We start from the raw sequence: 18758 nt of genomic DNA, 5'->3' as shown, positions 1-18758 counted from the left end.
ATACACACATACAGCATACATCCATATCCTTCACAAGACTTCACCCGCTATCATACATCCATATCCTTCGGAAGACTTCCCCCACTATCATACATCAACCACCCAACACGATCTTCAGCTGCACTACACTGGACTACATCACACCACCCGTCCCTAGCAAGTCAAATACCCACCCACCCTACATAGTACGATCTATGGGATATAAACCCATGCCCTCAAACCGCACTCAGCCCCCCATCCAGATTCAGCACACAATTATTCGCATACTCATTCTGCGCCAGGAACACCGCCGCATCGGCCACTTCGTCCGCCCGACCGAATCGGCGAATGGGGATAGTCTCTCTCAATCGGGCGGTTTCACCTTCTGTGAAATCTGTCCGGCGCGGGAAGTTAACGTCTGCATCTGAATGTTTCAAGCAGGTATGGAGTGAATGCAGAGTGATATCGAAATATGGGAGATAGAAGAGGGTAGAAAGAAACGAGGAAGGGAGAAAGACAAGCCCAGGAATGAATCAATAAAGGAATGAATGAGAAAAGAAAAAGAAGAAGTGAGATACTTACCCGAAATCATTGGCGTCTCAATATACCCCGGCACAATGGCATTCGACCTGACAACCACACCCCGCAACGACGCGGCCGTCTCAACAGCCACCGATCTCGTCAACCCCAGGATCCCCGCTTTGGAAGCCGCGTAGGGAACAGCCCCCGTCCCGGATTTGTGCGCGAGGAGGGAGGAGATGTTGATGATGCATTTTGAGGGTTCGTGTGGTTCAATCGAGGCGGATGGGGAGGGCGTGCGCTTCTTCACACGATTGCGAATCGAGGCGCGGATGAACGCGCGAGATGTCAGGATTGCGCCTTCGAGGTTTGTGCGGAGGATACGCGAGATATCTGACGGTTCGGATTTGGGGAGGATGGAGGAGATGGAGAGGCCGGCGGCGTTTATCAGGATGGAGGGGTTGGTTGTTTGCTGGGAGTAACGGGTCAGATTCAGATCTATATCATAATGAAGGGGGAGAGGAGGAGGGGCTGGATATGGTTACCATTGCCTTTTCGAGCTCGCGGAGCCAGGATCCAGCTTCGGAGATGTCGCCGACCAGGAGACTTATTCTCTCTGAGGAGTGGATGAGGTGGTGGTTCCCTGGGTTGGTGGTGGGTTGGTGTGCGTCGGTGGATGGGGTCTCGACTGGTTCGGACTTGGAAAGACAAGTCTCCAGTCGTGATGCTGCGTGGAGGAGTCGCTCGTAGGATCGTCCGATGAGAATCACCCGTGATGCTCCTTCTTGGAGGAATCGTTCCGCGATGGCGAATCCGATGCCCGATGTTCCGCCTGTTATCATGCAGGTTCGGCCGGTGAGGCGGTTTGAGGGGGGGAATTGAGACAGGGGGACATTTCCGGTCGTGGATGAGTAGGTTCGTTGATGGTTGATGATGAGTTGAGGGAGGATGGAGGACGAGGTGGTGGTGGTGGTGGTGAGGAGTTGTTGTTGATGGCGATGGTTGATGTATCCTAATTGCGGTTGGAGGAATGGTTTGGATGCTGCGCCGCAGAGGCGCAGGATGTGTTTTCGGGACATGGTGTTTGGGAGAAGATGGGTTTATGCGCGCATGGTTGTACAGGGCGCAATATGTAATGGTATAATCCTCTGGAGCGCAGTTGGGGACTTTATATTGTCTTGCGCAGTGAGTGCCTGTTTCTGTATTAGTTTCTGGCCAAGCAATTCATCCTCTCAGACTTACCACGGAATGAGTTGATCGGGACAAGAATCTCCAGACGACCAACATCCAAGTCGCAGCGAAGAAGGCAGATGGCAGATGGCAGATGGCAGATGGCAGGTGCATCGGCATCGGCAGCGAAGCTTAAGCACAGACCATGAACGGACAACGGACATCATCGCCGCGCCGCCGCGTCTCGAATCTTTCCTTCTTCGCCCCGCGTCCCCCCAACTCCCCCGACCTCCACACCCACCGACCATGTCTTCCTCAAAATCCTCACAGCCAGACTACGTGACGCTCGTCTCGGGCGACGGGTTCGAGTTCGTCATCCCCCGCAGCACCGCCTGTGTCTCGGGCACGATACGACGCATGCTGGATCCCTCGAGTAAGTCTGTCGGTCGCTCGCGATCAACACCGAATAACACCACGCAAAATACTCACCTTAACTTCTTTTGCCACAGGCCGATTCTCCGAAGCGATCAGCGGCCGCTGCGTCCTCGAAAACATCAGCGGGGTCGTCCTCGAGAAAGTGTGCGAGTACTTCTGCTACAACGAGAAGAATAAGCACCAGGCCCACGTGCCAGATATGGATATTCCGCCGGAGTTATGTTTGGAGTTGCTGATGGCGGCGGATTATTTGGATACTTAGTGCTTAGTGCGGGCGCTTGGGGGTTCTTGTGGGTGCCTCGATTGTTTCAGATTGGATAACGATGGATATGGATGCTGATTGTGGCTTTAGTGGGATCTAGACGGCTTTTTTTGTTTGCCCTTTTTACGACTGATGATGCGGTTACGATGGATGTATGTATTATAATGGAGTTTGGTGGTATGGGTATGGATTCGATCTCGTTTATGGAAATCTACTAGGATGGCTATATGGTGCGGAGGTCGGGTATAGATCTGGAACAAGCCGATAGACATATCCTGGATAATGTCCCTGTCCTTCCGCCCGGTATATTCGCCTTCTCGGCATACCAGACAGCCAGCCGCTGGCCAGCCATTTGAGCATCTACATCCGTCCTCTCACATCCATGGACGGATGTTCTAAAGATGATGGCAGATTGGTTATGACCCCCTCTACCCGGCCCCTGTCCGATCCTCCGTGGACATGCGGGTCTTTTATCTATTCCATTCCAGGGGAAACATGCTCTTGTGCTTCATCGGGTATCCGGGTAGCATACGTCGAGCAGGTTGTGCAATGCAGCCCTTCGTGCTCGGTGCTCTCAGCGCCCCTTGGGCCGCGGCCGGGGCGGTCCTTTGTTCCCTCTCACGTTCTTCTCCTTGTAGATCTGTTCCTTGCCAAATGCCGAATCCGCGATTCGGAGATAGCTCACAACGCCCTCGTCCACGACGGCTAGAATCACGTTCCGGTACCCGTGGCGTAACCGCATGTATAGTTGCCGGCTCATCCTCTCTGTGGGTGGGTCCAAAGGAGTGCTTTCGAGCAATGCTCCGAGTTGAGACAGTAGCGGAAAGGTGGTATGAGTGCGCGCGTTCACGACGGCAATTCTGAAGTCCGGGACCGGCGGCGCGGACTTCTTGAAGGGTGTGGATGGTTTGTAGATGTGGAACACAACACGGTAGGGCGGTGTTGTACGCGGAGCCGGAGATGGTGCGGTGGTTGGATCATACCACGGGATTATGGAGAGCTTCCGATATATCTCCTCTAGAGAGAAGAAAAAAATAAGGATTAGCATGACGGCCAGAAGCGCAGATCGCAAAGTCCAACATACCATAACTGCGATGAAACCCAAGACCGGCAACAGGTCCCAAAGCCGTCGTAGGCTCATCAGGTCTGTATAGCCATTGGAGAAAGCGCCCAAAGATCCCTGCCAGACCAGGACCCTGCTGCCTCATCAACGACGTCTGCTCTGATTCGCTGACATCCGCGCCCTCCTCTTCATTGTACCACCCGGGCGCACGAGTGATCGTATACCCCAGCCGCCTCAGTCCCGTATACACCGAGAACCGCTCACTGGTCAGCCCACTCCGCCCCATGAAAGCCGCGTAAGCAGCCTGCAAGCTCATGGGAATCCCTGAATCCTCCGTGCCATCCTCGTCGCCATCTCCGACCTCCGAGCACGGCCACCGAATATCCAGACTCCCTCTCTCGAGCAGATACAGAGCCTCCTCCGGGAGCAGCCAGATGCGATTCCACCGATCGGCCTGACCGATTGTCTTGAAAAGCTGTCCCTTTGGGGCGGATATGTAGACGCATGATTCCGCGGGGACGCCTACTTCAGTAGTGGCGGGTTTCTTGGCCTGGGATTCCTCGGATATCGTCGTCTCGATGGTCTGGGCCGATCGCGGAGGCGTAGGTCCATTGGGGGCGTAAACGCCTGTGACGTGGTGCTTGGGGTGGTGGAGACGGGGGTATGAGAGGGCATTGTGCATTGCCTGCCGGGAGGCGGAGAGAATGTCGGCCTGGAACAAGGTCGGGTTCGGTTCGAAATCCTTCTCTCCCCGTTTCGGGAGACTGGTTTGCGATCCATCTGTGAGGCTGCGGTTTGTCAGTGTGACGCAGCACCCAACCAATTCTGTGGTGACACTGACAAGGAAATGCTGTTCAGCATGCGAAAGTCCTGCGTCTCATCCGAGAGGTCGACCTCGATGTGTGCGCCCGCGTCCTGGGCGGGGAGGTTGATGGCGGCCTCGTCTGTGTCGGCCATGGCGATTGTAGCGGGTAAGGACCCGATTGAACGCGCTGGAAGGGTGGTGGATGGAAGGATAGAGACGGATGGAGAGGACGAACGGCGAAGAAAGAGAAAGTTAGTTAAGCCGCGGGCGGATCGATCGCCGATAATTAATCAATCTCCACTCCGATAAGACTAGTCTGGCTGCTGTCTGACATCAAACATGCATCCCCAGCCAAACATGAAACAAGGCCTGTCGAACGATAGGCCCATGCTGTGATTGATCCCCGCGGTGATTGTATCATTGTACATTGTTCATAGTTTCGTATCGCGGAGACCCTGGTGGACCTGTTCGGAGTATTGTCGCCAATACAACTGCTGTCCTTGATCAGGTACGATAGATCGGTTGAAACTGAACAACTGCATCCTGTGAACGCGCATCTTGGTTGGCCCAAGATTGCCACCAAGTATTGAAGCCTGAAACCCCGGGCATTGTGGCCCAAAGGCTTGTGGTTTGTTCGTCGCGGGGAAGCCGGAAAGGCGCAACAAAGCGCGGCGCTTTGGCTTCGATCCCCTCCAATTGCTCACCACCCTCGTCCTCGGAGACAGAACATTACACTTTGGGCTATACGGTACCTGCTTTTCCAAAGAAAAACGCAAAGATGACCGAAGAGCCGTTTGACTACAACGAACTTCTCATGCAGGTAGGTCTTCCCATCTTGATATGTAGACATAGTCAACAGAACCCCCTCCCCCCCCCCCCGGGAACAATCCTTGCTTACGGGTTGCCTCTTTAGATCTCTGTGAATCTCACCAATGCCCTGAATACCTTTGGGGCATCTTCTCCACAGTACCAGTCCATTCTGAGTATTCTCAAGGACTGCCTTGCAACTATTGAGAAGGATAAAGAACGCAACCGCCACAATCTCGACCCGGATATGTTGAGTATAGCTATGGAGTTCTTGGAGATTGGGAAGTGAACTGTTGATGGACTTGGGAATTAAGAAACAGATTACAGATTCATGGCTCGAGCAGACTTGTCATTTAGTGAGCTTTTTTTTTTTCCGTGTCTATAGAAATTTAACTGTTTTCACATATACTCCTAGACGATATTCGAACCCAATAGTAGAGATTCACGAACCTACTCTTACCTAGTTTATTAGAAACCAGAATATTGACTATCTCCTGTTCTATTCTGTTGGATTTTATCCTGATTCAAGACAACAGCACCGCTATATATGCCCCTGCACCCTGTGATACAAGAGACATGTCTGACCAGAACAGCTATCTGCTCGGCCTGTCACTGTTGCAAAACCACCAAATGGCACCTCTCTCACAATCCTTGGCATCCCAAATCAAGCCCCAATAAGTAGGTGTTACATATTATATTGAGAAAAAAACACAACTAGAAAATGGATGGGAACGCAAGCAGACTGCACCCAAATCCCGGCCCCCTCCCTAGATGCGAAGTAAAGCCCACCAGAACACCCTATTTTGCCCTGGCCAACAAACAAGGAACTGAAATGGCTACCGTGAAAAATCATCATGCAACAAGAAACTCCGTGGCCCATGCATTCGTAAGACATAATGACGCTGCCCGCGTCCACAGAAAGCACGCCGAGTCAATGGGGGTTGAACGGCGTGGTTTGGCTATAGCCACGCGTATCTGGCCATGGCTAGGGGCCGGCGCTGGAAGATGGGACAGACACCCCGCAGCTGGGCGAGCCTGATTTTCACTCAGTGTGAAGATGATGAATTTCTGCATTCGTGCAGACACTTGCGGCTCAGTCTATTAGAGGTTTCTTCTGATTGCCGACAATGGCCACGCCGAGGTGACGGAGGGCGTGGGGGTCACCAGGCCGCACGATGGAAGGAAGGGGTAACATTGGGTTGTCTGGATTCACATGAACCGCTTCGCGAGCAGCCTGTTCAATGGCCTCCATCTCTTCCTTGCAACCCGCGTGATCGAGTGGACAGACAACGATCGGTTGTCGAATGATGATATCTCTCGCGGACGTCAAATGTGCCTATACCAGCGATTTAGTAGGGGTTCTGAGGTGCAATGGTCCCTGAAAAGGGAAGTAATACCTTTACTGTTAAGTAATACTCGATTTTATAAAGACTCGCAGTAGTCGTAAACCCGCTCAGGGCGTATGACGGAAAGGCCGTTTCATTTCTGGGAAGAACGCCTTTCGAGTCTCGCATATCTTTGGCGGGAAACACCAATCCCAAGTTCGTCAAGAAGCCTGACGGAGGTAGCTTTACACCAATCGGATCTGTTCTCTTCGTTAATGTTCTCACTTTCCGTTGCGGCTCATCGCCCTCGTGGTTGTAAATAATTTCTTCGTCAATTCCAATGGTGATCTTGCTGATAGTGACCTTCCTGGCTTTACCAATCCAGTCAGGATTCGGTGAAAGCTTGACGTAGACGCTCACGGGGTCGAGAGGACCGTAGGACCATCGGGGTAAGGATATCCCCAACGTGACCAGATGATCCGTCACTCGTTCCGCTGATTCGGGGCGATTGTACATTCCGAAGGTAGACAGCGTGTCATACCGAGACATGGGGACGGGGAATGTATATTTCCTCTGATCCGAATGTCCTTGCTGCACCATGACCACTATCTCGTAATATGTCTCCGCCGTGCGACTCGGAAGTTGTAGACTGGCCGGAGGGACCCTCCTCGAGGCATCGTGGCCGCCTCGCCCGAACGGAATGAACAGGACGAAAGGCAGGTCCATTGAGATGACCTCTTCATATTCGCGACCGGCCGGGCAGCGGAAAAGGAGCATCTCCTTGCCCACAATATCCGTGATTTCTTTCCGGGGAGGCGCGAGGTGTTTCTTGGTGACCGAATCGGCGGACGGGTGTATTGTCTCGCGACGATGGAGGGATATGGTGACGAGGGACACGTTCACGGGGGCTGTGATGCCGACACTAGGCCTGACCTCGACTTTACCTTCGATACGTGGCTTTTGCTGATCAGCGACCATTGTTTACCCAAACAGAAAGAGACCGGACAGCCGGCACTCACCATTGTCGCAGATATACCGGGGTACCCGATCAGAAAATTGCCATTCGGCGGGCCCGATACTCGCACGAAGGCGGCCATGCTGAGAGTGCTGCTACCGCACCACCATGGGCACGCGCCGGTTCAGAGGGATGCGCTCCGGGGATGCTGCGAAGAGTGTGCGACCTCGACGACCAAGGGTTCCGTGGAAAGCTCATAGAGAAGCCGAGTCCGCCGACCGGTCGCCCTCGAACACGCCGCGCCCAGGGAGTTGTGGGGGCGCAGGTGCGGCAACGGCCTGGCTGGTTGCTATGAAAGGACAAGGACTCGTAATTCGGAGCGGGAACTGTGGGCGAGACAAGGCGATTGCGGCGGGATTGTCGAGGGCGCGAAAGGGGAGGGGGGGAGGGGGGGTGGGAAGAGAGGGAAGGGGAGAAAGGGCAAAAGAGTGAAACGGAAGTGAGGCGAGTCAGGTACAATATTCGCGAAGCAGGCCAAAGCAGGCAGGTAGAATGCAAGTAAGCAAGCGAGAGTTGTTTACAAGCGCCGATGTGGGGAGGGGAGACGGCGAGAGGTGTGATCCGTGATCACTGATGGGGAACACCTGCGGCGGCTAAGCAAGTCCCAGCGGCAGCCACGGAACAGGCTACTTAAACCACTTAAACCTGTGGCTGGCCTGGCCCGGCCCTCCCTCCAGTCCAGCGCTGTCGTCAGCGATCGGCGCCGCATTTAATACGAGCTGCTCCCTCCTAGGTAGATAGATACTTCCATACTTACCTACCTACGTAGCTAGATGGCTAGCTATGGGAGGTGATGGATTCTTACAAAGGATGCTCCGTCTTCTCGTTCTTCTTCTTCTCACTGTCCCCTTCCTCGGCGTCATTCGTATCTCTACGATACATCCTACTCCGTACTTCCGACGTACTATCTCATCCCTACTGCCTTACATCGGCCGATCTCCACTATTATGAGGGGGTGGCACCACGCAGGCATCCATCCTGCAAGAAAAGACTGACAGCCTTGCCGCTTTAATCGGCGCGGGCATCAAATGGTGATCGTTAATATACCTGCCGAGCGCTTGGCCAGGGTCACCATGTGTGCCGTCGCTTCCTCGTTCCGTGGACCGAGTCAGTCCTCGTCCCAGCGCATGCTGGACTCCCAGGATGGGCCTGTACGTGAATCTCCCAGGTGCCGCTGTCCAGAATCCAGATGGCCATCCCTTGGAAAAGGCGGTCAACTGCATGGATAGTGGCCAGCAGCTGCAGATCAAGTCCCTTATTCCCTTATCTTCAACGCCTCTTATCCCTTTGCGCACTGTGGGGAACAATAGTATCCCATGCATCCTGCTTGCAAGCCTGGGTCGGTCGGGGGTTTTAAGTCAAATCTTCCACCTTTCCAGCCTGCGGATCGGGCTGAAGAAACTCACATAGTAGGGCGACATCTGATAATACTTCAAACAGCGTCTCGAGTCTAGACTGTACCCTAGTCTGTCGAAGGAACAAGGAAGACCTTCCGTCCAGCTACCTACCCAGGTATGTATGCCTGGAGAATATCCAGGTTATCCCCATGCAAGTCCGCTGCAGCTGCAAACCGGTAGCTTGGACGGAGAGACTGGAGGCCTCGCGCGGTGAAGGGTTGTTCTGTACAGTAGAATTGTACCGGTAGAATTCGTTTCGCGAGCTCTGGGAGCTCTGATTTGCCTTTGACAACATCTCCCAAAATACGACAGGTCGCTAGTACTATAACCACCACCAACTGCTAAGCATGTCCACTTTGCTTCATCTCAAAGATCCCACATGCGATCATTCACCGCATTATTATCTTGTTCTCGATGGGGCCTGTCGTCGGAGACCAGGTGACTTCGATGGAATCGAGGAACCGAGACAAGCAGGGGTCAAGCGCCTCTCCCCTGGTTCTCGTCCTGGTCGCGATCGCCCGGAGGCGGATGTGGCGAATAAGTACTTAATGAGGCTTGTCGGATGATCGTCTCGGTACTCCGTACACCGTACGGTATGTTAGGGGAGTTGGCGGTAGCACAGGTCACAAACCAGAAACACATCGGTTATCCAGACGAAGAGTGGGAGTTTGCCAGGTGGGAGAAGGGGTACCGTACGTATGACTTTCCCCACAGACTGACTGCTTTGTACCGTGACAGATGTAGTCTCGGGTAGTGGGAGTGGATCTCGGATTGTACTCCGTATCTGCTGCATAGTGGAGGTATCAAGAATGTAATCTCTTGGAAGATTGCTTTAGGATCAGGTACTACTATAAATACAACTCTTGGTTCGTGGAGCCCCTACTGTTAGAGATATATATATACAAAGTAGGCTTTGGACTACTAAGTACAGTTCGTACCGGTGGTCGGCGGCGGTTGCCATGTGCGACAAGCATGATGACATCTTCCCCCCCCCCCACACGGCGGTCCAGAACCAGAACCAGAACCAGATCCTCAACCTCAACCTCCATCTCAACTGTCATCTGTATGCCCAATCTTCGACTCGACCGATCAGACCATTGGATAAAAACCACTCCCGAGACCAGCTTGTAAAATGGCCCCCGCTCGTCGTCGCGGAGGCAATCCTGCCGCTACCCGTGCCAACCAGTCGACCCTGTCCTTCGGTTCCCAGTCGAGAGTCACCAAACCATCGGCCACCCCGTCAACACGATCCCAGAAGGCAAAGGACCTTGAGTCGATCGATGCTTTCCCACCTGAGAAGCTATCCATTCAAGATGTGTCGGAACCAGAACAGGCACCTGCTACTCCCATCGAGCCTTCGCAACCGCATGTCGCAGAAATTGCCGTGAGAGAGCAGGCCCGGACGGAGACCCAACAGCCGTTTTCGGAGGAGGATGAGAAAGCTAAAAGCACCACTCAACGGCAGTTGCAGCAGTACTGGAACAAGGAGGAAACAAAGAGACTAGCACCTCGAGGTGAGAACTACTCCGTACTGGCCCGGAAACCGCCCTGGTTAAATCGAGGTGAGAAAGCTGATCGTATCCATCGGCCCGCGCAGTTCACCAAGGCGACCTTACACTGCATGAGAAGATCCTGCGACATTTTGACCTCTCTAGCCAATACGGGGTATGTTACCCTCTCCGTTCACATTCAACCTTTGTGGTTTATTACGTTTTCCTTGTGTTGGGCTGATGTCTGACCGCCTGTGTAGCCGTGTATTGGGATCGCGCGACTCAAGCGATGGAGACGTGCCAACATGCTTGGCCTCAGTCCCCCGATGGAGGTACTTGCAGTCCTGTTAAAGCAGGATGAGGACATCAAACAGAGAGCATACGTTGATGAACTGTTGTCTTGAGTTTGGACCCGGAAGTGACTCTGTTTATAAACAGTCCATGGAACGGACGGAGTATGGTTGGTTGGTTGGACCGGTGCTTGGGCGAATGCTGCACATACCCTTTGGATTTCTATGACTTGGAATGACATGCCCTGGTTTTGTTCAAATTTTGCCTTGTACTTGATTTCGGCCTTGCTGGTCATCCGCCAAGTTCAAGGTTCGACCAACATCTTACGAGCAGATTTAAGATGATGGCGGGTAGAAGGTATATACGAAGGAAGTGCAAACATGTGTATTGCTTGCGACAGGTAAGCTACTGCTGGACCTCCTGTCATTCATGGAATGTGATTCTTCCTATGACCCCCGTGGAGCCGATGCTGATCACACCGTTTCTACGACAGCACCAGGTTGTCACACTATGTGCACCACGAACAGGGCCAAAAAGTCCGTGCAAAGGGCCCGCAGGCGTCTGGCCTCCGAGGGCGTATCCTTTGAGCTTTCTTTGGTCAAACTAGTACGACAAGCTGCCTCCATCCAATGTCCCCAGGAACTTGGACCAACTCTCTTGTCCCACCGATGGTCCATCCCGGGTTGCAGACACTGTTGTTGCCTTGATGTAGAACTGTCAAGGCATTGTAAAAGATGCTATTATGCCGACGCATAGAATTACCCCGCAAACCCACAGTCGGATGAAGCCCTCCCTCGACCGTCTTGTGGAGGCGGGTGTAGGCGCGAACTCTGTCGGTGTTTAATTTGGTTCGATATACCTGCTGCGTGACAGCGTGATGTTGCCCCGGGATGCCAGGGGCCTATTCCTGATCCCCACCCTGTGATCCCATTAGCTAGGTTTCTGCCTTTGGCGACTTCGTCCTACGTCGATGACGCGGATTATTAGACTGAGAGTTTGATGCCCCTTCAAGGCTATCCAAAAGGTGCGACCTCGGCTGTTACATGGCGTAGGCAGGCATCTATGTGGTACCTCAAACCGTTGGGTTCTGCTCGTCCCACACGACCGCTTGGCCATCCGGGTTTATTGTCCGTCTTGATGCCGTTATTCCAAGAATGATGCAGCACACCAGATGGGAGTGGAATAGATCGTCGCCATTGTGGGACAGACCCCAAAGCTATTTGCCCTACTGACGAGTGATTTGTGCCCATGTACCTCATACGGTTGCATTCCTGCTCGAATCTTACGTCTCTGTGCAGGAAATCCAAATGTTTCCAAGTCCAGCCCCAAGCTCGCTAGAACATTACTTTGACGATCCGATGCATGTGATGCTGTCGTCCTCGATCTGGTGAAACGGTGGCCCCCAAAGCTTATAAGAAATCGCATCTGTCCCCTGGGACCTGCGTCGGACCTATTTGTTGAGCAGCCACCGTTCGTTACAACCCCGAATATTCCTACCTTCGTTTCGGCTATCGAGTCTGCTACCCACAGTCCCGTCCACTTCTGACAAAAAGAAACCTCAACCGTCTCGAAGATGCAGCTCAGCCATGCCCTTGCCATCTTACTTGCAAGCACCTTTGCTAATGCGCAGATTCCGAATGTCCCCGCATGCTCGGTAGGTACTCTGCCTGCCAAATACCCGACAAGCCCACGACTGACACCCTTCTTTTCTGCAGCTGAACTGCTTCATCACCGCCTTTCAGTCCGATGGATGCTCACAATTGATGGACTTTGCCTGCCACTGCCAGAAGCCTGAGCTTGTCACAACAATCACTCCTTGCGTGCAACGTGCATGCAATGTTGCTGAGCAGTCTAGTGAGTGTCATGCTATTCATCTTTCTCATCCTGGAAGACCTTCTAACTGCCAACTAGCCGTATCTTCCGAGGTCGTTCACCAATGCTCCGTTGTCGGCCACCCTATCTCGATCCCTCCAGTCGGCGGTAGTCCGGAGACTACAGCACATTCTTTGACTGGGTCCAAGAGTTCTTCTGCCTCTGAAACCGGTGTGGCGCCTTCAACGACCTCAGCTTCAGTATTATCTACATCCTCCTCCTCATCTTCATCCACATCCGCATCATCCGCATCCTCGTCCTCATCCTCGGCCTCAACCTCGTCTTCATCTTCATCCACGTACTCTTCTCCGTCTCCGGCTAGCTCAGGATCAGTCACCCTGCCAACCGTCTCCTCCTCAGGCACACCTTCATCTTCGAGGGCACCATCTTCAGGATCTCCAACCGGATCCAGCCCTCACGGATCATCTTCAGGAGCTCGCAGTCCAACAAGCTCCGGATCATCCACGTCTCGAACAAGCCCCACGGCCCCCCTTGCAACCGGCTCCGCATCGACTGTCAAGGTGGGTATGATTGGTGCTGCCATCGTGGCTATAGTAGCATTGTGCATGCTATAGATCCCGGACCTGGAGTATGAAAGGGATTCGAGATCTACTCTAGTTGATCCTGCTTCGTCTGAAGAGATGGAAGGTGTATAGAAAGTACCTACCTGTAATTTGTGTTGTTTTCCGGGCTTGGTTCCTTACTACCTTTCTTTCTTCCTTTGCTGTTGCACTCTCTCCAACTAATACTTACTCATCTTGGATACTGGGCGCATACAGACTTTGATGTATCTTTTGGTTTTGGTCTTTTGTGTCTTTTCGACTATCTAAATCTCCAAAACAAACAAAATTAGTTCTTCTTTGATATTGGATTCTGATGATGGGCTGGAATATGCCAGGTGTGGGATCATAGGGGAAGCCTTTTGCTTGAGGTGGGTAATGATCGTGCAGGGAGAAGAAGAGGGACAGCAGAAGGGGGGGGGGGGGTTTATAGGAAGGTGCACGCCGCACCCAGCCTGAGGCATAAAGTGTGAGTGGAATCACTACTCCCTAACACTGTAGTACCTAGTATGCCATGTGTATGTAAATCTTTCACCGCTCCTTCCCTATTTCTATTGAATACCTATTCCCATGCAAGAAAGCACCCTGCAATCTAGGAAGGTTGTGTACTAGTCCCTGGAGTGATGAACGATGTCTATGCAGCAAATATCGCTCTAAAGGAGGTATCATGTCATTAGTCATAAAAGTGACGACCAGCGTCGCGAGATCAACTAAGAAACCAAGAGCGGACGCAAAATGAAGCCCAGCGCTGAGAAACCATTACCAGCAGGTTAAACACCCATGCGCCCTGACCGAGTTCCACCTCTTATAAACTCCCCATAATCAAAAGCAGCACGCTGAGCAATTGAAAGACAATTGTCGCCATATAGAAGAGAGCGCCATCGCCAAAGATGAACATCAAGCGTTCTATCAACCTGCCATCCTGACTCACAGACTAGAATAGCTACCTGACAGTACTTGACCGATTCGACATCTCACTGGTCAATGGCCTCCTCCAAAGGTCCATTGCGGTTTTCCCAGTACACATCTATACAGTATGTGCTTTCGTTATCGTCTATCGTCTCTCCTCCCCTCCTCATTTTCGTTCTCGTCCTCGTCGTCTTCACTGTCGTCATCTATAGTGCTGGGTACATTCCCATCATCTCCTGTATTCTGAGTGATGATGAGTGGATGTGGATCCTGGTCCTCGACATGCGGCTGGCTTGGTATATCCATATCCGACATTTCATGATCACAGTCACGGTCACAGTCACGGCCAGAGTCAGATACCCCCCCTACAACCCACCCACCTCGTTAGCCGATCCAGACTCAACAACTATGAATAACCAGCTATAAACACATACAAACACTCACCACACTGAGAAGGAGCCGCGACGCAGCCCCCCACTGTGACATCTCCTGCGAGAGGGACTTCCGGCTCGACTTCCAGCTCAACCCGGTGAGTGTTGGAATCCGATGTAGCAGGAACTAGCCAAATCACAAAGTCATCGTCACCAGGTCCCGTACGGACCAGGTACAAATTAAACTCCATAGAGGAGCTTTCGGGTTGGGTGTCGGACATGGATGAGCTGTTTCTGGGGGTCTGATGACGGGAGGGGTCACTTTCGCTCTTGCTCTTGGTGCTATGAGAAGAGGAGGAAACGGATGAGGAGGATTCGTAAAACGCCATGACTGGTGGGAATTTCGTTGATGGGGTGCTGGTTGCTACTGCTGTGAAGGTTATTCCTATTCAGTTCGGATCTTAGTTGGAATGTTTCAGCGCGTTGGTTGTGGCTGGGATGCGTTGGGACAACGTACTTTTTTTTTTTCAGATAGATTGTGAATCTGGGTTTTTGGTTTGAAAGACTAGGAGAGGCAGGAGAGTAGAGTATTTGTGGTGGAGGGGTTGCATTGATGATGAAGAGAGAAGGGTTGCGATATATATATGGTAGAGTAGAAGTGGGCGGGTGGGAGAAAGTGCTGGTTTCAGCTTCCTGGTCTTGTACGCCGAAGAATGGGTAGTTAATACGGCTTAGTGGCGGCTTTACGGTCACCAGAAGCCTCATGCCTACTACTAGGCTACCATGATGGACTGTCTCCCTGCGGTAGTGGGCGGAATATGCACGCAGAACATTCACGGTAGAAGGGAGTCAAGAGGGCACCCATTTACAGCAGATATAGATGGTTGCATGTCAGTTTTGGAAGTAAGCTCTTTCGTATTGTATGGATTTATTAGGGTAACAATGCTGGATTCCCTTACAGGACATCATCAAACAACCAACTATACAATATACTGTCATATAATGAAGAGTGCATGCACTCTATCTAGTCCCGCTTATTGACATTATGCCAAGGATGCTAACCACAATGAACATCCCACCATGGCAGTAGGAAAAAGTAAAAGAATTTGAGAAGAAGCAACGTGAGAAAGGAAGAAAGTAAAGTGGAGAACACAACAAGTGAAGATGGCCTATGGGACCCATAACCGTACAAACCCTCCAACCTCTTGACGACACGTGACACAGCTTCCAAAGTTATTCATCGCCAGACTGACACGGCAGTCTTCACAGATGCACAGACACCGGCAAGGCCAAGTGATGATAGACCGTGGGCTGGTTTGACAGATGACACAAGGCGGTCCACTGGGCCCAAGACCGGAGGCACCGGATTCCCACGTCTGTTCGTCTCCGGCGGCGCCAGACATTTCGGATCTTCGCGAGAGAATCAGCTTCTCGAGGATCTCGGATTCGGCTTCCGCAGTAGGTTTCCGCTTTTCGTCACCTCTACTCTTCTTGTCAAGCCGTGCTAGCCGTGATGTGAGGAGAACCTGTGCCCTCTCGCGTTCAACTTGCTGTTGGAACTGACGGCGAGTCAGTATTCGGCCGTCTCGGCCAGCTGCAAGATGCGCGGCCAAGATTCGTGCTTCTTGTCTGCTCTCTTGATCGCGAGGGTCCAGAAGGCGCGCAAAGGAGCCAATATCGACTAGGGACTCGTGAACGGGAGTGCTTTCCCGGGAGAAACGTCCGGGGAAAGGATCTTTTTGAGTGGGAGTCCGACGGCCGTCTGATTCATAGCCCTCCCACTCAGAATCACCCGTTGATGTCGACATGGAAACAACGCTCGTAGTATCCCAGTCATCGACAGGCGGAGCATAATCAGTGCTCTGGTCTTGCTCCCCCCACGAGCCACCAGCTTTCCACCAACCGTAGAGCTTGTCGTCGAGCCGACGTTCATCCGACTCCTCCCACTGAGACGCTTGAATGCGTTCCCTCTTTCTCATCTCCTTCTCTACATCGAATTCATGGTTATCCGGGAGCTCCAGAACTCCCTCGTCGGTGAGTATCCAAAAGTCTAATGGCCCCGAGCCGTTAATCTTCCCCTTCCCCTGCGATGTCTCCCTGTCAGACCCTATCATGGCTTTCAACCACTGTGGGCGGGCTTTGACACCAATCCGGCCTAATATTCCGTTAAGTCCGTAGGCGGTCCACTTGAGCACGAGGTAAAATATGCCGCGAAAGAAAGCAAATCCGTGGTAGCATCGAACAACACCTCTGAATGCACCAACGCCGCCCGGATCTGTGTGGGTTCGAACGGACTTCGAGCCATTCTTGGGCTTTTCAATCTTCTTCTCCCGCAAATACCCGCTTTCCCAATCCGGAGACGCCTCGGGAATATCAAAGTCCATCAACTCTTCATTGACAAACTGTACATCTTCGGAGCGTTCGCCGTGGCGTTGCCAGGACGATGGCTTGCGCCGGAGCGACTCGAATTCCGTCAGTCTATCCTGCTCCAACCAGGTCATTCTCCGTGCAACCACCCCCCTGCCCTCATTGAGAAACACTGCCTCGCTAGCTGCCGTCAAGGCGGTGTACCCGATTCTAAGCAGTGTGGTGTAGAAGTCATCGTGCCAATTGATGCGAATACTGTGAATTTGGTTGGCACCTTGCATGTTCTCATGGGCCAAGGAAAGTTTTTCCCGAAGAGTCAAACTTCCTGGACCTTCTGTCGGTAGCGAGAATGCCGTAATAACCAAGGCAAGGGCGTAAATAATGGCACAAACAATGATTCCTAGCAGGATGACTAGGTGAGGAACAAATCCCACAATGCAGACAGTCGGAAACTTGAGAGCAACATTGTCGCTCCCGATTGCCGAACCGCTGAACAGGCCCCATGCCATCGCAGACATGAAACAGAGGCCCCAAAATGCGGTGTTCACAAGTCTATAACGGCTCTGTTTGCCAAAGACGTCGAGAGCATTTGATGTTAAACTGTTGCAACAAGATATCATCGCAATCAGTAGCAGCTCAGGTGTCACATTCATTCGCTCTAGAGCCTGCCCTCGACTGAGTAATTGAAAGGTGGCCTGTCCACTCTCTCCAGGAATATCTTTCCCAGCACCTTGCTTTGATAGTCCAAACATACCAAGACCAAGGGAATGGCTGATAGTGGACTCCGCCTCAGCAAATGCTAGTGAATGCTCGAAAATAGACATCCCGGCTTCCGTGACAACCGCTCTTCCCTGTAACGCGCAAGATAGGGTTTCCACGAAGTGACTAAGGCAAAGGCGTATGAAAACTGGCCATAACAACTGGAAAGAGCCGTACGAGATGTCTGATGCATTAACAGGACGTGCCATATGCACCGCGCTGCAAGACTGCTCGTCTGTCTCCCACGGCAGGAGGGCGGAACTGAGGGAATACAGGAAGCCTCCACCTCCAGAGTAATCGAACATGAAGCCCTTTCCTGGCGTGCCGTAGCGAATAAGGGAGTACTCCGGGGAGGTCTGGCATCGAATAGCTCGAAGAAGAGAGTGGATTTGTGTGATAAATAGGACAATGGGAACGATGCGTAGAGCCAACCGCCGGGTCCAGTTTAAGTTGAGGTGCCGTCGCGTGGAAGCATAGATGGTAATCCTATTGAGAATGAGAGCCTTTGAAAGTTAGCCTGGATGATGCCATACTGGGCCGCCAACGCATGAATCCTTACCACCGTGAAGCATGCCAAAGACCACCGACTCGTCAGGTAGGAGAAGAAACCACTGAATTTCACAAACGCTTGCAATATATCGGAGAAATGAAGGCCAGATTCGGCTTGGGCAGCGGCTTCTACCACACCCTCTCTGGCAACCTCGGCTGCTGTCTGCGTTGCCAGTACCACCGCATCACCTTCCAGCCCGGTACCGGGAGCTGTCCCCCAGAAACGCGTCGCCATATCCTGCAACCCAACTATTCTAGCGATCTGTGTAGGCAAGGTCGAAAACGCAAATGCCTCTGCTCGGTGCAGGCCACGGAGTGGAAGGGAGAGCAGTTCGCTCGATGAGGAGGACAACAGGGACTGAGAGGCGACCGGCGGTGTCGTAGTGTTCAGGGACTGGGCGGCGGATATCGAAGCTGAGACGGCGGAGGTGGCTGATTGGAATATGGACATGGCTGGCTATGAGGAGAAAGCTAGCACCATCGAGAGAGCTGGCGCGAACTGCAAATCGTCACCAATAAGCATGAGTAGGAGTATGGCGCGGCGAGGGGGCGGAGAGGGGGGGAAGTGGCGGGAGGAGGAAAGAACGTCACTGGACGGTCCAGAAGAATCAGGGGAGAGAAAAGAGCATGGACGGGATCATTGTTCCCTCTTGAGCTGGACAGGGAGTCCCCATACAACGGAGCGCGGCCGTTGGGTAGTAAAGTACGGGGGAGGGGGGGATCAAGCGTGCCATCCATCATCCGCGACGGCATCAGCAATCGGCCATCCGCATCCCCAACCCGCCGGCCGCCCTCCGACATCCGACGCTAGCC

At 52.7% G+C, this 18758-nt stretch overlaps 9 protein-coding genes across 9 annotated transcripts; 4 read left to right on the top strand and 5 right to left on the bottom strand.

Annotated features, from left to right (window-relative positions):
• Positions 1–215: 215 nt before the first annotated feature.
• On the bottom strand, positions 216–1806 carry BO70DRAFT_344987 (SDR family NAD(P)-dependent oxidoreductase; the record flags this gene model as incomplete). The annotated part of the gene is made up of 4 exons (XM_025541480.1): positions 1741–1806; positions 1044–1691; positions 562–970; positions 216–373 (listed from the first exon to the last, which is right to left on the bottom strand). The coding sequence occupies exons 2-4, from the start codon at positions 1575–1577 to the stop codon at positions 216–218; spliced, it is 1101 nt and encodes a 366-aa protein (XP_025395254.1). The 5' UTR covers positions 1578–1691; positions 1741–1806.
• A 135-nt stretch (positions 1807–1941) lies between these two features.
• On the top strand, positions 1942–2513 carry BO70DRAFT_366116 (elongin C). Its single transcript, XM_025544251.1, has 2 exons — positions 1942–2101; positions 2178–2513. Exons 1-2 carry the CDS (start codon positions 1975–1977, stop codon positions 2363–2365), a joined length of 315 nt encoding a protein of 104 aa, XP_025395253.1. The 5' UTR covers positions 1942–1974; the 3' UTR covers positions 2366–2513.
• Positions 2514–2556: 43 nt separating this feature from the next.
• On the bottom strand, positions 2557–4426 carry BO70DRAFT_366114 (uncharacterized protein). The gene is made up of 3 exons (XM_025544250.1): positions 4270–4426; positions 3450–4216; positions 2557–3382 (listed from the first exon to the last, which is right to left on the bottom strand). Exons 1-3 carry the CDS (start codon positions 4383–4385, stop codon positions 2940–2942), a joined length of 1326 nt encoding a protein of 441 aa, XP_025395252.1. The 5' UTR covers positions 4386–4426; the 3' UTR covers positions 2557–2939.
• Positions 4427–5011: 585 nt separating this feature from the next.
• On the top strand, positions 5012–5329 carry BO70DRAFT_300656 (uncharacterized protein; the record flags this gene model as incomplete). The annotated part of the gene is made up of 2 exons (XM_025539678.1): positions 5012–5053; positions 5147–5329. 2 exons carry the CDS (start codon positions 5012–5014, stop codon positions 5327–5329), a joined length of 225 nt encoding a protein of 74 aa, XP_025395251.1.
• An 804-nt stretch (positions 5330–6133) lies between these two features.
• On the bottom strand, positions 6134–7462 carry BO70DRAFT_300633 (arrestin C-terminal domain-containing protein; the record flags this gene model as incomplete). Its single annotated transcript, XM_025539676.1, has 3 exons — positions 6134–6376; positions 6438–7322; positions 7385–7462. The coding sequence occupies 3 exons, from the start codon at positions 7460–7462 to the stop codon at positions 6134–6136; spliced, it is 1206 nt and encodes a 401-aa protein (XP_025395250.1).
• A 2230-nt stretch (positions 7463–9692) lies between these two features.
• Positions 9693–10803, top strand: BO70DRAFT_366110 (putative DNA polymerase delta subunit 4). Its single transcript, XM_025544249.1, has 3 exons — positions 9693–10291; positions 10375–10442; positions 10528–10803. The coding sequence occupies exons 1-3, from the start codon at positions 9910–9912 to the stop codon at positions 10669–10671; spliced, it is 594 nt and encodes a 197-aa protein (XP_025395249.1). The 5' UTR covers positions 9693–9909; the 3' UTR covers positions 10672–10803.
• A 1232-nt stretch (positions 10804–12035) lies between these two features.
• BO70DRAFT_366109 (CFEM domain-containing protein) lies at positions 12036–13198 on the top strand. The gene is made up of 3 exons (XM_025544248.1): positions 12036–12212; positions 12274–12412; positions 12470–13198. Exons 1-3 carry the CDS (start codon positions 12132–12134, stop codon positions 13003–13005), a joined length of 756 nt encoding a protein of 251 aa, XP_025395248.1. The 5' UTR covers positions 12036–12131; the 3' UTR covers positions 13006–13198.
• Positions 13199–14037: 839 nt separating this feature from the next.
• Positions 14038–14659, bottom strand: BO70DRAFT_400355 (uncharacterized protein; the record flags this gene model as incomplete). The annotated part of the gene is made up of 2 exons (XM_025546919.1): positions 14038–14264; positions 14344–14659. 2 exons carry the CDS (start codon positions 14657–14659, stop codon positions 14038–14040), a joined length of 543 nt encoding a protein of 180 aa, XP_025395247.1.
• A 521-nt stretch (positions 14660–15180) lies between these two features.
• Positions 15181–18630, bottom strand: BO70DRAFT_323288 (putative ubiquitin-protein ligase (Asi3)). Its single transcript, XM_025540584.1, has 2 exons — positions 17956–18630; positions 15181–17899 (listed from the first exon to the last, which is right to left on the bottom strand). Exons 1-2 carry the CDS (start codon positions 18394–18396, stop codon positions 15440–15442), a joined length of 2901 nt encoding a protein of 966 aa, XP_025395246.1. The 5' UTR covers positions 18397–18630; the 3' UTR covers positions 15181–15439.
• Between the last annotated feature and the right edge of the window lie 128 nt (positions 18631–18758).

This window comes from Aspergillus heteromorphus, assembly GCF_003184545.1.
Source record: "Aspergillus heteromorphus CBS 117.55 chromosome Unknown BO70scaffold_36, whole genome shotgun sequence".
NCBI classification, from domain to species: domain Eukaryota; kingdom Fungi; phylum Ascomycota; class Eurotiomycetes; order Eurotiales; family Aspergillaceae; genus Aspergillus; species Aspergillus heteromorphus.
Note: the sequence above shows the minus strand (reverse complement) of the source record. Positions and strands in the feature narration are given on the sequence as shown.

What these genes read in the sequence shown, in the direction of transcription:
- BO70DRAFT_366116 (XM_025544251.1), top strand. Translation starts at nt 1,975, where the DNA reads ATGTCTTCCTCAAAATCCTCACAGCCAGACTACGTGACGCTCGTCTCG. An exon ending in ACGCATGCTGGATCCCTCGA is followed by an intron (nt 2,102 to 2,177) that starts GTAAGTCTGTCG and finishes CTTTTGCCACAG; the next exon opens with GCCGATTCTCCGAAGCGATC.
- BO70DRAFT_366114 (XM_025544250.1), bottom strand. Translation starts at nt 4,385, where the DNA reads ATGGCCGACACAGACGAGGCCGCCATCAACCTCCCCGCCCAGGACGCG. An exon ending in ATGCTGAACAGCATTTCCTT is followed by an intron (nt 4,217 to 4,269) that starts GTCAGTGTCACC and finishes GACAAACCGCAG; the next exon opens with CCTCACAGATGGATCGCAAA. An exon ending in TGGGTTTCATCGCAGTTATG is followed by an intron (nt 3,383 to 3,449) that starts GTATGTTGGACT and finishes TCTTCTCTCTAG; the next exon opens with AGGAGATATATCGGAAGCTC.
- BO70DRAFT_366110 (XM_025544249.1), top strand. Translation starts at nt 9,910, where the DNA reads ATGGCCCCCGCTCGTCGTCGCGGAGGCAATCCTGCCGCTACCCGTGCC. An exon ending in AAAGAGACTAGCACCTCGAG is followed by an intron (nt 10,292 to 10,374) that starts GTGAGAACTACT and finishes CGGCCCGCGCAG; the next exon opens with TTCACCAAGGCGACCTTACA. An exon ending in ACCTCTCTAGCCAATACGGG is followed by an intron (nt 10,443 to 10,527) that starts GTATGTTACCCT and finishes CCGCCTGTGTAG; the next exon opens with CCGTGTATTGGGATCGCGCG.
- BO70DRAFT_366109 (XM_025544248.1), top strand. Translation starts at nt 12,132, where the DNA reads ATGCAGCTCAGCCATGCCCTTGCCATCTTACTTGCAAGCACCTTTGCT. An exon ending in CGAATGTCCCCGCATGCTCG is followed by an intron (nt 12,213 to 12,273) that starts GTAGGTACTCTG and finishes TCTTTTCTGCAG; the next exon opens with CTGAACTGCTTCATCACCGC. An exon ending in CAATGTTGCTGAGCAGTCTA is followed by an intron (nt 12,413 to 12,469) that starts GTGAGTGTCATG and finishes ACTGCCAACTAG; the next exon opens with CCGTATCTTCCGAGGTCGTT.
- BO70DRAFT_323288 (XM_025540584.1), bottom strand. Translation starts at nt 18,396, where the DNA reads ATGTCCATATTCCAATCAGCCACCTCCGCCGTCTCAGCTTCGATATCC. An exon ending in CTTTGGCATGCTTCACGGTG is followed by an intron (nt 17,900 to 17,955) that starts GTAAGGATTCAT and finishes TAACTTTCAAAG; the next exon opens with GCTCTCATTCTCAATAGGAT.